We start from the raw sequence: 13,155 nt of genomic DNA, 5'->3' as shown, positions 1-13,155 counted from the left end.
GTGTAATAATTAATATGACATCTGGGCGCCCTAGTTCCCATTTAACCACTTTCTGTATTTTCTCTTTTCTTTAGTTAGTGTCCGCTGTGTGGGAGATAATAAAACAAAAAGCACCCATGATCTTTGTGTGTGATGTAAGGGATTAAATTTCAATATGTTTGTCATTAAAAACTGTTTTTCTCACGGTTTTATTTACGTTCTGCAGGTGCACGGATGCTAAATGTTTAAAGACTCAAGTTCAACCTTTCAGCAGACTTTTAAAGCAGCTACATTTTTTAAATATTAACATACAAAATACATATCTTCAAAAACTTGTTTTATAGTAGTATAATCGTTGTAAATGAAACTTTGATGTAAGACTGACATGAAAGAAACTTTGTAGTGATATAATTTGTTCATAATACATTACATAGACTTGAACACTGTGAACTTGAATACATGAAAATCTCAGCACACAAAGACTAAAGATGTGAGGAGAGACACCCAGGAACTCTACCACAGGTACAAGAGTTATACTAAAAGATACAGTAGAATGAGCCTTTTCATGACCGACTTTCTAGTAGGTTTTCAAACGCATATGCACGTTTACAGCCTATAAATGACTGACATAGTGAAAGGTAAGAAGAAAATGTAACAAAGTCAAAGGAAGGAAATAGAGGATGAAAAAGGGTGGAAAATTAAAGCAAAACATACAATTCAGCCATCCACACTGTTACATTAACTTTGAGGCATTGGCGATTTCTGTAATGGAGTTCTGCCTCCTCTAAGATATTCGTGCAAACATCTCCAACCCTCTTGCCTGTGTTGGTTTCTCTCATGAGGAGTTGTAATGGAGCAGCGCCCTCTAGAGGACAACAGTGGTGCCTGTTGTGAGTGGGAGAAATATACACTTTTTTTCCCATTTACTAAACTCTGCAATTCCAAATAATTAACCAAGAAATATGCTAGAAAATGTCTGTATTAATGGTGAATTAACAGTTTACTAATGCTTTGCAGTTACAGTAACTTTTAGGTTGCCAGGTAGAGGAAAAACCTCCTTTCAACTGTAACATATCGACCCCTCCAAGTCAAGTCAAGTCTGTGGTTATAAATGTTAATAAGGCAATGTGTTTTTCAATTTGTAACAAGCCAAACGTGTAATAACACGTGTGCACCAATGGCACTGGAATAACCGTGGTCGGGTTTGCGTAGCAGATATTTTGTCCATCCTGAGCTTCCGTAGAGTCACATGGTTTTGTTTACTACGGAGAGGCGTGCAGATGTTAACTGAGCTAGCAAACATATACCTATTTCGCCACAAAAACATATACGTTGGGTTGAAATTCGACGAAGACATGATTTAAAAAGCAGTTAGCTCGATTATATCGTGCTTTCTACGGCAGGCTAACGTTAATTTTAGCGTCTTAGTCTCGGCTTTGGAGAGCTGACGGTAGCTAAGCTAGCTATCGACACACGAACTAGCCTCTGTTAGGATAAAAAGAAGTTAGCCAAATGTTTGGAGTGACTTTGCGGTTTTTGAAAATATAGCCACCGGAAGTAGCTATGCGGTCTTTAAACTATGTCCAGCGGGTTAGCTTGGACTTCACTGGAACGCTGTTTCCTCACGCGATCTGTCTGGGCGATGCTGACAACGACTCGGTAATGAAGCTAAGTTCATCAATTATATCGCGGAACATTCATTTACATCCACAGTCCGATTAAAATGTTCCTGGATTTTGATAGGATAACATTTGTGGTGATAAAATAACTGTTCCTTCTGCGTTATGGCGGAGTAAACAAGCTGTATGTCTCCTTTCATTGTAGCTAAACGAGCTGATTGTGGGAGACACCAGTGGAAAACTGCTGGTGTATAAGAATGATGACTCCAAACCCTGGATCACAAGGACCTGCGTGGGCATGGTCAGTACAGTAACACAGTCACTGGGGGGAAATCTTGTGATTTCATAGAGTGAATTTGTTTCTCTTACTCACGTAATGTACATCTTGGTTTTCCAGCTTACGTGTGTTGCAGTTGGAGATGTGTGCAACAAAGGAAAGGTGAGGAAATTAAATGAGCAGCAGCACCACACCATTCATGTTTCAGTGGTGATGTTACCAACATTGTCCTCTTTTTTTTCTGTTTGACAGAACTTGGTGGTAGCTGTGGGTGCAGAAGGCTGGTTTCACCTCTTTGATCTAACAGCTGCCACTGCAAGCAAAGCAGATTCATCCAGTCAGCATGAGTTCCTGTCCTCTGAAGACCAGAAGCCCTTTTTCACCCAGCACATTCCCGCCAACACCAAAGTCATCCTCATCAGTGATATCGGTAAGTGTTTGCTCTGCGGTCACACATGTGCATCCTGTGTATTGTGCTTTTTAATATGACTGCAGTGTGCGCGTGTCTGTAGATGGTGATGGACGCTGTGAGCTGGTGGTGGGCTACACGGACCGGGTGGTGCGAGCTTTCCGCTGGGAGGAACCGTCTGATGGTTCAGACCTGGGATCCGGTCAGCTGGTTCTGCTGAAGAAGTGGCTTCTGGAGGGTCAGGTATGCTGGGCTCTCACTGTGAGCTTTAGTAGAGTTTCACTCAAGCACAACTTTACAGAAACTCACTCAAGTTGAGTTTAAATTTTTAACTGAATGATATTAATTCGCTTGCAGCAGCAATTTACATTTAATCATAATGTAATCTAATCTAATCTTTAATCTATTGCAGGTGGACAGTCTGTCAGTGAACCCCGGTCCAGAGGGTTTACCAGAGCTTATGGTGTCTCAGCCAGGCTGCGGGTACGCTATCCTGCTGTGCTCCTGGACACAACAAGACTCCTCTGGCTCTGGAGAAGACGGCCCCGCCACCCCTGGGAGGTAGAACCTGTCGAGATCCTCGGGCTGATTTAAAGTGTGATTGGTTACATTAACTACATGCTTTGATTTCTTTGCTCACAGTGAGGGGCCTTCTAGAGATGTAGTTCTCCATCTGACCACTGGGCGGATACACAACAAGAACGTGTCCACACATCTCATTGGCAGCATAAGCAAAGGTAACAAATAGTCAGCTGGTTTTCTTCTGTTATACATATCACGCTTTAAATAAGCAGCTCGTAAGTTCTGTCCTTTTAAAAAAAGCGGTGTAACCATAACTTAGGTCTGAATACAGATTGATAGATGGTCCCTGTTTCTCATCAGGTTCAAAAGAGGAATCTTCTACATGTGGGCTCTTCGCTCTCTGTACGTTAGATGGTAAGTAACAAATTTAGAACATTCAAATCCCTTTTTGGCAAGTAAACCAGTTTATATTGTTAGTTTAATAACAAGGGTGTTTTTCTATTTTTTTTTTTTTTACTCCTGGGGGGCTCGCAGGGGTTGTATTTACTTCTGTAGCCTAAATTGATACAATATCATTTAGTAATCATGATAACATGAGTGTGGGGGATTTTCTGTTATCAGTCAGAAAATGAAAAGGAGTTCAAACAGAGGTGTGTTGGGCTTGTGTCCTACTGTGTATTTTAGCCGTTCACCAATAAAAAGTGAGTGAACAGAGGGAAACATTAACTATCCCCAAAAGCTCTCAGTACAAAATACCTTTTTTATCCTGTTTCCTTCTGTTTGTCATTATTTATGATATAAGGTCCAGTTACAGATGTGAAAGCACCCTCATCTAATCAGTCAACAGTTGTTGTTATTTAAATAACAAGCTAAAAGGCAAATTAGTATGCTGTACTCAGAGTACTATAAGTACCACAGGTGGAGTGGTAAACCCCACGGCACACATCAGTGGCTGTTAGCTGATAGAGGATCCTCCTGACGGCTGCAGATAACTGGCAAACAGCTCTTGGAGCAACTGGAGAGTCCATCAATATTTAAAGAAGCGGCGGTCCAGTGGGATTATCATCGATGCCAGGAGTACTTACACAGTCGCGCTCTTGCTGATACCGTGATGAGCAAAATAAATGATTTTACCTTTTTACCAGTTTTTAAGAGCTCTGGATTATTTCATGAAATTTGATTTGATTTATTCCTGATTTTTAATAGCAGGTTTAAAGTTAACGCTCACTCACATGTTGAATAATCACCCCTGTTCTTTAATAGTGTTTTTGTGTTTCTCTTTGCCTTCATATGTTAAAGGTACCCTGAAGTTGATGGACAGCTCAGAGCAGCTGTTGTGGTCAGTCCAGGTGGATCATCAGCTCTTTGCCCTGCAGAAGCTCGACGTCACTGTAAGTTTGTGCGTATTTATGTAGAACTGCAACATAATGTTCATTTTTAGAGTCAGTTTTTTTCATTTAAACAAATTTAGTAATCCTTTAATAATTATAATAATAATAATGGAATGCTATTCATAAAGTGCCTGTCAGAACAAAGTGGAAAGGTTCAGCTGAATTAAAGTCTGACACCAAGCATGTTTGTTGGCCTCCAGGGTGACGGCAGAGAGGAGGTGGTAGCGTGCGCCTGGGACGGTCAAACCTACATCATCGACCACAATCGGACAGTGGTGCGATTTCAGTTTGATGAAAACGTCAATGCTTTCTGTGCAGGTGAGACACGTCATATTCCTCATCCTTGGCCCCAGATGATCTTATTTATCAGATTAGATTTGCTAGTCCACGCTTGCTTTTTGTGCTTTGGAGCTGAGGTTCTTGAACCCTTTTGCATCATGGATAATTTGTTTATTGATAATGACAGTAGAGCTTTAAAGGCCTGTTCACTAATCATGTAAGTTTAGGTTCAGGTGTGACTCTGTTAATCCTCCCAACACACAAATAAGCCTGGATAGGATTAGAAAATGATAGAGAGGAAAGCCCGTCTTATCCGTGGTCCAGGGTTTGGCCTGAATTTCAAACCTCTCACGACACCAGCAGGGGGCAACATTGAGCCAGTCTTCTCCTCCTCCTCCTACTTTCTCCCTCCATCCTTTCAAATCTCTCTGCAGTGTTTGAACAAGCCACAGTTGATCTGAGAGATCTAATGTGACATGTACAGTAGTAAGTGGATTAAAGAGACAAGAGACTTTGTTTGATCTGCCTGATTCCACTGAGATTTGTTTCTTTTGCTTCTTTTTTTCACCATGAGGGTGAATGTGTATGAAAACAGTCCACCCCTCCACTCCGCTCTCTGCCTGCACTGTGTGATCATTAAGACAGATTAGATTGGATTCTCTGTTTGTGTGAAAGCTGGCTCTATCACCCAGAGACACATCAGTAGCCAGGCAGCAGAGGATTGCTGATGTATTCGTAAGGATTCACATACCAGGCTTGATTACAGCACTGCCTCCAACATATTGAGTAAAAATTGCGCGTAACATCCATAGTGTGATTGTTATTTATGTTTTTGTGTGTGTGGTTGCAGGTCAGTATACATGCAAGGAGGGTAAAAACAGCCCCTGCCTTGTGTATGTGAGCTTCAACAACAAAATCCACATCTACTGGAAGGTGGAGCTGGAGCGCATGGAGTCCACTAACCTGCTGCGGGTCCTGGAGGAGAAGCCTGAGTTTAAAAACCACCTGAAGGTTCTGGGAGTTGGTGAGTACACCAAGACCTCAGAGTCAGTAATTAGGAAGCTGATTCAGCTCTGATTAGAGAGCAGTCCATAAAATTCACTCTGACAGTTTGTTGTTCTAATTGGACCAAGGACCAACTGTGACTGTTTGTAGTCAACTTGTCTGTCAGTTCTCAGACTCTGACATGAATCCTGATGAGGGAGGAAGAGTAAAATTGTCCCCACATGACAGAGTTTGCTGTTAACAAGATCCTGCTTGCTGGCAAATTTAATGGGCCTCATGCAAGAATCACTCGCACAAACAGATTTGTTTTTATGTGGCACTTAACTGAGAGACCCTGTCTCCACAAAATTCACAAATTAACAAGCAAAGGGTAAACTGATGTATCTGTTTACAGTGCAGCCTAAAAAACCCACATAAAGAAAAAAAACAATTATAATTGCAACAACAATCTGATTTCATGCTGTGTGCTTAGGGAGTAGTTTTCCACACAACAGCAGGACTCAGTAAAACTGCTTACGTTGCTGAGGAGTCGGAAAGCATTTTTAAAAACTGAAAAGGTTCTGCTGACTAAAAAATGTGTTCTCGATGAACCGTCGCGATTACAGCTAACCGAAGACACTGCATTTCCTGCAGCTACTTCACAATAAAAGACTCCCTGTGTTTCACCAGTTGGATGCGTTTAATGTGAAGCAGCAGCAGTAGCAGAAAATGTTTGCAGTAAGGTAACACAGCTCTGACACAGCCTCAAGCTGCAAAATTTATTTTCATGGTGTGGCCAAAAGCAGGTACGACAGGAAGAAGCATGTGCAGCTAACATGGCTATCAGGCTAACAACAGCAGAACTTGTCAAACACTGTTGTTGCTCTTGCACACTGAAGCCAAGCGGCATTTGCATTTTATGTGTGTGTCCTTATCATTTATTATCTGCTGCTGGTATTGTTCCACAATTCAGTTATATAAACAAACTCTGTTTCCTGAATGAGACGTCAATCCCACCTCCGGTCTCAAAGAGTTCACTTAGCGTGTCAGTTTGCAACTGGAATCAATATATAAGGAGGTAACTATGGAATGTCAATAAACTGAACAGCTAATGCTGAATGTATGTACAGGAAGAGGCCAAAGAGGAAAAAGATTCATGGAGCCTCTGTTTTCCTCTTTGCATCCAGATATGTATAAATCCATAGGAAGTCACTCAACTGAACTGAAAAGACTGATGCAGTTTTAGAGGGGCTCTAATCCACAGGCCACAGAAACCAAGGATACCTTACTCTCTGACTCTGCTTTTTATCCTTTATCTTCCTCTTGGAGGAAAATTGTGTCTCTGCAGTCGAGGCACTTTCCAAACACAATGTTTGACCAAGTCAGTAACTTAGGTTAATGATTGTGAATGCGCACAATGGTTATTTATTTCCTTTGTTAATGTTCTTTTTTAGTAGAACATTAATGTTGCCCGTGTCCTGGTGCGTTTTGAGTCTCCATGCGTGTCAGATGTAAAATGTTTCTACAGGAGAGAAAAAGAAAAGCAGATTAAATTACAAATTAGTCCGTGCTTTTTGATCTGCATGGATGACCAGCTACTCAACCACTGCATGTCAGGAAAGCACTGTGAAATGAGTGGAAACCCATTTAGTGGGGAAAAAATGATGATGACACACAAACACATGATTAGCGGGATTTGCTGGAGCATCATGATTGCAGATGAAAATGCAGGTTCTAGCTGATTTTTTTTGAAGCCTGGTGGTGTTGTTAGCATAGCTTCCTGCTGCCTGTGTTAATAATTCAACCTCTGGGGCTGGTGTGTTTCTTTCGACTATGATTTCACAGGCGTGTTACCTAACCCACTGTGGAAAATGTCTGATGTAGCAGCCTAGGGATAAGGAAAGACAAAGGAGAGGAGACAACCAAGGACAAATAACTGTGTAAAATGTGTTTGAAATGTAGAGTGTGTGAGGGTGAAGAAATTTGACTTTGTATGTTAATGGTTTTTGTCCACGTGAGAACATACATGTCAAATATCTGTCTACCATTTGGGCAACCAAACTTTCCATCAGACATAGCTTGAGGTTAATTAAATTTCATATATAGTTTTGCTGAAACGTTAAACACACAGAACAGCAAACGGTGAAAGTAAAAAAGGAAATGAAAAAGGAAAGAGGGGAAGGAAAACTCTGCTGTAGGTGTTAGCTGCCTCACCCAGACCTCCTAGAAATGTCAGCAGCAGCTCTCAGGCTCCTCCCTGCTGTTTATTTGCCTTAATAAACGCCCTTTAGCCAAAGCGTGATCTCTTAGTTCTCCATTACAGTGTGTGAAGGTTTCTAAATGCAGACAGTTCACTCTACGTAACAGTTACTCTTAATTTGTGATTGAGGAGTTCAGTCATCAGTTCAGTTTTTTGTAAACAAACAAAGTTTCTGTCCTTTCTATCTGTAATTAATCTGTAATTAAGTTGCTACTGAAATTTTCTTCACTGTGAAGCAGCTGCAGCAGATGTTCAGCTTGTATTAAAATTAGATTCCCATTGAAAGGGAGGAAAGGACGTGATTAGAGCTCGAAAGTGATGCAAATGTGAAAATGGTAAAAACTAAATCCATTAGGTAAAGAGCAGGGACGTAGGAGGGAAATAAATTCCAAACAAAGGTCACGTCTGCCTCTGCAGGAGATTTAAAACTGCTGAATGATGAAAGGCAGCATCTTCTGTCTTCCTGTTGCCTGCGTATTGACAACACATAGTTGGGTCAGTCAGACACCACATTTTGTGGGAGCTGGCGTGGAAATAAATAATTGTGCTGCACTGTTGTCAGTTGAGAGCAGTTGGACTTTGGCAGAACTAAGAAAGGAAAAGTCAGGCGGTCACCAAAGTGAACTGGCTTCATCCTCTGGGGACAATAAATATTTGTGTAAAATTTCCCAGCAAACCATCAAGTATTTTTGAGATATTTTGATCCCTTGACCTTATATTTATATTTCGATATTGTATGGCTTCCTAATGAATTACGAATAAGTTGTAGCTGAAAACCTTCATAGTGTTTATCTGGTCAAACACGGAGTGTCTCACGTCAACGGTCATTGCCACGTTTGTATTTTCCCTCCACAGATGCTGAGGACCCGGCAGCAGTGAGAGCGCTGGTGTCAAATGTTCTCTATAAGAATTCACACACGTAGCACAGTGACACATCAACACAATCCCGTCTCTGTTTTCCTCCCTGACTGTAAATACTCTGTTAATAAACACTGACTGTCCGTCTCCCGTGCTGCTGGTCTTGTTATTTGCGCTCCCTGCAGATGGACGTGTTAGGTTCGGGTTTCTGATGTGCTCGCTGCTGGTTGTAATCACAGATATGCACACTGCCTCTGACATTGTTATTCTGTCGACACAGGTTGCTTTCAAAAAGGCTGAGAGAGAATAAAGACACCAAGACACAATGCAGGAGAAATATTACACTGTTTAACCTGCTGTTTTCACCGCTGAATGTGTGGATTTTGTGAGCGAGGAGGATCAGCCCAGGCATTATTCTGCTGTCAGTCAGCGCTGACAAGCTGATGAAAGGAGCTCTCCCATCGGTGCCTTTTTCCTTCTCATTCTTGTACTCTCTTAGAATTTCCTTCTATCTAGTGTATCATCTCGAAGATATAAAGCGCTAAAGATATTATATAATGCACCATTTGTTACATAATGAGTTTTGCATGGCAGCAAGACGGCAGTATTGTTTGTCAGCCGAGCGGCGAAGTGCCTGCAGGGTGTGACGATCGGAGGTGCTGGGGGAATCACCCACTGTTCCCCACGGGAGGATCCTATAACCACCTATGTAGACTGCCTCTCTTTTTCTCATGCAATATAAATGAGTTATGTGGGTGTTTGTGTTTGTGTCTGTGTGTGTGCGAGGGTGTCGGTGTTCCTCAGAGTAAATGGCTCAGGTGTCCTGGTAGGCCACAGCCTCTCATCTCTCCTGTGTTTGTGCCCTTTAGAGACGAGCCGAGGAAACGCTTTGCCTGTGGGACCGAGTACCTGAGCTCAGAGGTTCATAGATCAGCTTGTTCGCTTGTGTTTTGTGTTTTCCTGCATCTCAGTTGTTTTGAGGCCTAAAAATCCCTTCACAGCTGCTCTCCTGTTAATCTCCATCTCCTCTTGATTGGTATCTTTTTAATAAGGGAACTCAATTGGGGGCTAATGGCTTTTGGCCCGTCTCACCTCATCAGTGTGCCGTCATGAGAAGGGCAAGCGTCCCAAATATGGGTTATGTTATGATTCGTTATGATCATGATAATGATAATTGAGTGTTTTGATGTCGAGCAGTAATATACGTTGGATGATGAGTCATGATTAGGTTAACCTCAGTGGGTAATATAATCACCGTAATTGCTGTTATATCACAAAACAAGCACATCTTCTGTTCAGCTGCGGTTTGTCTTTATGAGTGGGGAACATTCCTGTGCAGTGACCTCACACCGGTTCATGTTTATGACCATTAATGGTCAAACACGGGCAGGTTGGTGTGGTGGTGTTCTTATGGATCCTGTCTGTGATCCATGGATTTAAGTCGGTTAGTTTGGACCATTCGTACTATGCAAAGTCGTCCGTGGTTTCCAGTGATGAATCCTGTGTGACTGTGACTTCTGCTCCGATATTTTCCCAGGCAGAGCTGGACATAAAACACGTCTCAGACTTCTGACCCCGGGACGTGACCACACAGGGGCAATGACCTTGTCGTGATCGAACTGACCTTGTGTGTGTACATGAATTTGTCTGCAACTGTTTTGACCACATACATTTTTGTATTTCCTATAACTGAAGCCCAGATTGCCCTTTTTTAGCAAGACTGCCGTCTGGAAGCAGTCTAGAGATATTGTTGTTATTCATGAGGGATTTTTGTATTCAGTTCTCTGAGGAGTTAAGAAAAAGGTTATCATGGTATTAGAGGACATTTCGAGTAGAAAATGGCACATAGCCTCCATTACTGTGGATCCTGTTCTTGGGTGATGAGCTCTGGGGATCATTTCAGTGACTTATGGAGTAAATGTCAAAGTCTAGATTTCAAAAATAACTGTAGTATTGCTTTTTGAAACGACACAGGGAAACAGCTGCTTTAAATAGAAGGTTTTGGAATAGTCAAAGATCAATTTCTGACATTTACTGTAAGGTATAGCTTTGTTTTTGGAGGCCACAATCTGAAAAGGTTTAGATGTCTACACCTTTAATGTCTGCCACGACCACTGCCATGAGACATGTTAGTGAGTAATAAACCCGTCATGAGGACCCCGTCTACAGAACCTGACAGCATGCAACCACACTCCCTTGAGGCTGATTGCTGCATACTCTGCTATGAATGGATGCTGGAGCCTTGCTTGGTATCAGATACACACAATAAATGTAGGCATTATGGAAAAGCTTTTAATGGACCGACTACAGAGGGAATTATAATGATTTGATCCAACTTAAAAGGGGCTTTATAAACTTCTTTTCCAAAGTCTTGAAAGCTTAATCTTCTACAAGAAATGTAGCTGCTCAAAATGAAGAAAATCTCCGTGGTGAGCTGCATGTGAACTGTCAGCCCACCCCTTTCCTAAAGTACACGCACTGCCTCCTCCCACCCTCCACAACCTCCGGTGTCAGGGCGCAGTGTAGTCAGGCAGTTACTGTCACTTCTGTAAACATATACAACTGTTGGCGCGCAGACAATCTGTTGTCATGGTGTCCCTGTGAGAAAGTAAGAACATCCACGAATCAGTGGAAAATATGCTGATCCTCGCCTGCTGTCACTGCTCCCACAAGGTCCTCTCTGCTGCTGGAGGTGACACTATAGCTCCGACTCTCCGCCCACACACTGTGCTGGTTAAAAATGTGTTTCACATTAGGTTGTCACCTCAGCATTTTAATCATCTATAGGTAAATATGTAAAAGTAAAGTCTGCGATCAAGCATCTCTCAAAAATCATGCCCATGCTGAGTCCTGGTGGCACAGTGGGAGGTGGGTGTGGTAATGTGGATCTGATCCTGACTGACAGATAGCTGGACCCCCAGCCTCCAAACGGGGAGGAGGGCTTGACACAAGCTCCATCACATTCCATCAATAGCTCCGAGCCGCTGAGCGGGCTGACACCACTGATTAACAGCACCCAATTTCTCCTGCGTCAGGCTTAATTCTGCAGGGTTTCATCATCCCCCTCATTCTTGCTGGGAGATAACTGCAGGATGAACAGCACAAGAGGCGGTTTTGATAGCCACTGGTTTTATCTCAGCAGATGCAGGAAGGATTGCAATCTAACTGGGTGCCTCATTATACACAGCAGTCTTCATATAACAAACTTTATGTATGCAGATAAAAGTCCTAACAGCGTTTTGTGCTTTTATGCCATGTTCACGTCATGTGGAATGGATGGTTGCAGTGACAGAGGTTACCATGTTGTAAACGTTCACATTATTGCATAACTTAAGGCGGTTGTGTGATTGCAGAGCTGCTCATGTGAGGACCATACTGCACGTGTAGGGTTTCCCCACAGGAAATCGCTTAATGAAGGCGCAAGTGCTGCAAAGGGAACGTATGATGTGGACTGAATCAGAGAGGTTGTGACTTGTCAATGTAGTTACTAGATGACAGGTTTTCTTTTCACATTAGTGGAGGCTTCACTTCAGGGAGGGAGGGGCACCTCCATCCTAAACCACAAGCTGTGCCGGTTTCTGTTGGAGTGCTCCAGGTGGCATATCCAGGTTTCTTTAAACCAGGATAAGGCCTTACCAGATTTCTAGTATCAGGATATTATGTTGATAACATGTTAGTCATATCAGCACTTTCAGGAAAATCTGAGTTTCCCGGTGCCTGTGTTTGCATCTTTCTATTTGTTAATTTCCCTGTGACTCATTCAAGGCAAGAGCTTAAATATTTTCACTGTCGTGTTTCCTCTCTGGAGGATCTCCCACTCGCTGGAGCTGCATGTTACATAACAGCTGGCTCACCGTAGAGGACCTGGTCTGATCAATATCCCCCTCACAACATCCCCACCTCACTCTCTGGGGTTAAGGCTTGTGGGTCATTCCCACTGAGTTACTTCCCTGCAGGGCTGCACTTTATATGTGTGTGTGTGTGTGTGTGTTTGTATCCCTTCACCTGATTGCAGGAGTGATAGAAAAAGTGGGGAGATGCTGCTGATAGCAAACTATTTCTGGTGACAGGCAAAGTAAATCATTTCTTCTGTGGCCCGACTTGCAGACAGTCTTGCTGGTGTGGGAGTGAACAGGCTGTGATGAGGGTTTGGATGGAGGAGTGGGCAGTGTGCTCGTATCAGAGGTCTATGACAAAGGCAAAGTCCTTCTTCCCACACTTCACCTTCCACAGCTTCTAATTATGTGAAGTGGAGCAAAAAATCCAAAAAGTTTGCTGCAAATTAAGAGTTTCACATGCAGGCTCGACTGGCATTTTTATTGTTTGTTTTGTGAAAGGTCCATTTTGGTTTGACTTTACTCTTTATTTAAAGATACGTGTGTGGTGCCACAGACAGTCTAACACATCATGTCAGTTTCTTTGGATTTAAATCCATAACCTTTAAATTTCACTATAATGAAAAGATAGATCTGTTTCATTGAATCTGTTGAGGACATCTCCTCCTACACCTGACGTATACCGATGATTATCTATAAATGTAATTACAGGGGTGGCTAAGGACATGGGCAGTGTACTGT

At 42.4% G+C, this 13,155-nt stretch overlaps 1 protein-coding gene across 3 annotated transcripts in view; it reads left to right on the top strand.

The window, feature by feature from the left end:
• The first annotated feature begins 1,248 nt into the window (after nt 1–1,248).
• Nucleotides 1,249–13,155, top strand: part of itfg2 (integrin alpha FG-GAP repeat containing 2) — a 40,916-nt gene continuing 29,009 nt past the window's right edge. For 2 of the 3 annotated variants that reach the window (XM_041030107.1, XM_041030106.1), the window contains exons 1-11: nt 1,249–1,638; nt 1,804–1,899; nt 1,996–2,037; nt 2,128–2,305; nt 2,388–2,527; nt 2,697–2,845; nt 2,927–3,021; nt 3,167–3,220; nt 4,106–4,197; nt 4,398–4,515; nt 5,327–5,500. In XM_041030107.1, coding sequence (XP_040886041.1) covers nt 1,543–1,638; nt 1,804–1,899; nt 1,996–2,037; nt 2,128–2,305; nt 2,388–2,527; nt 2,697–2,845; nt 2,927–3,021; nt 3,167–3,220; nt 4,106–4,197; nt 4,398–4,515; nt 5,327–5,500 — 1,234 coding nt within the window. In that variant the 5' untranslated portion in view covers nt 1,249–1,542. Of the gene's footprint in view, nt 1,639–1,803; nt 1,900–1,995; nt 2,038–2,127; nt 2,306–2,387; nt 2,528–2,696; nt 2,846–2,926; nt 3,022–3,166; nt 3,221–4,105; nt 4,198–4,397; nt 4,516–5,326; nt 5,501–8,575; nt 8,720–13,155 lie in introns of those variants that run through there. The other variant, XM_041030109.1, reaches the window with a different exon arrangement.

Source organism: Toxotes jaculatrix, chromosome 22 (assembly GCF_017976425.1).
Source record: "Toxotes jaculatrix isolate fToxJac2 chromosome 22, fToxJac2.pri, whole genome shotgun sequence".
Lineage (NCBI taxonomy): Eukaryota > Metazoa > Chordata > Actinopteri > Toxotidae > Toxotes > Toxotes jaculatrix.
The sequence above is the reverse complement of the archived record's forward strand: the minus strand, read 5'-3'. Positions and strand labels throughout refer to the sequence as shown.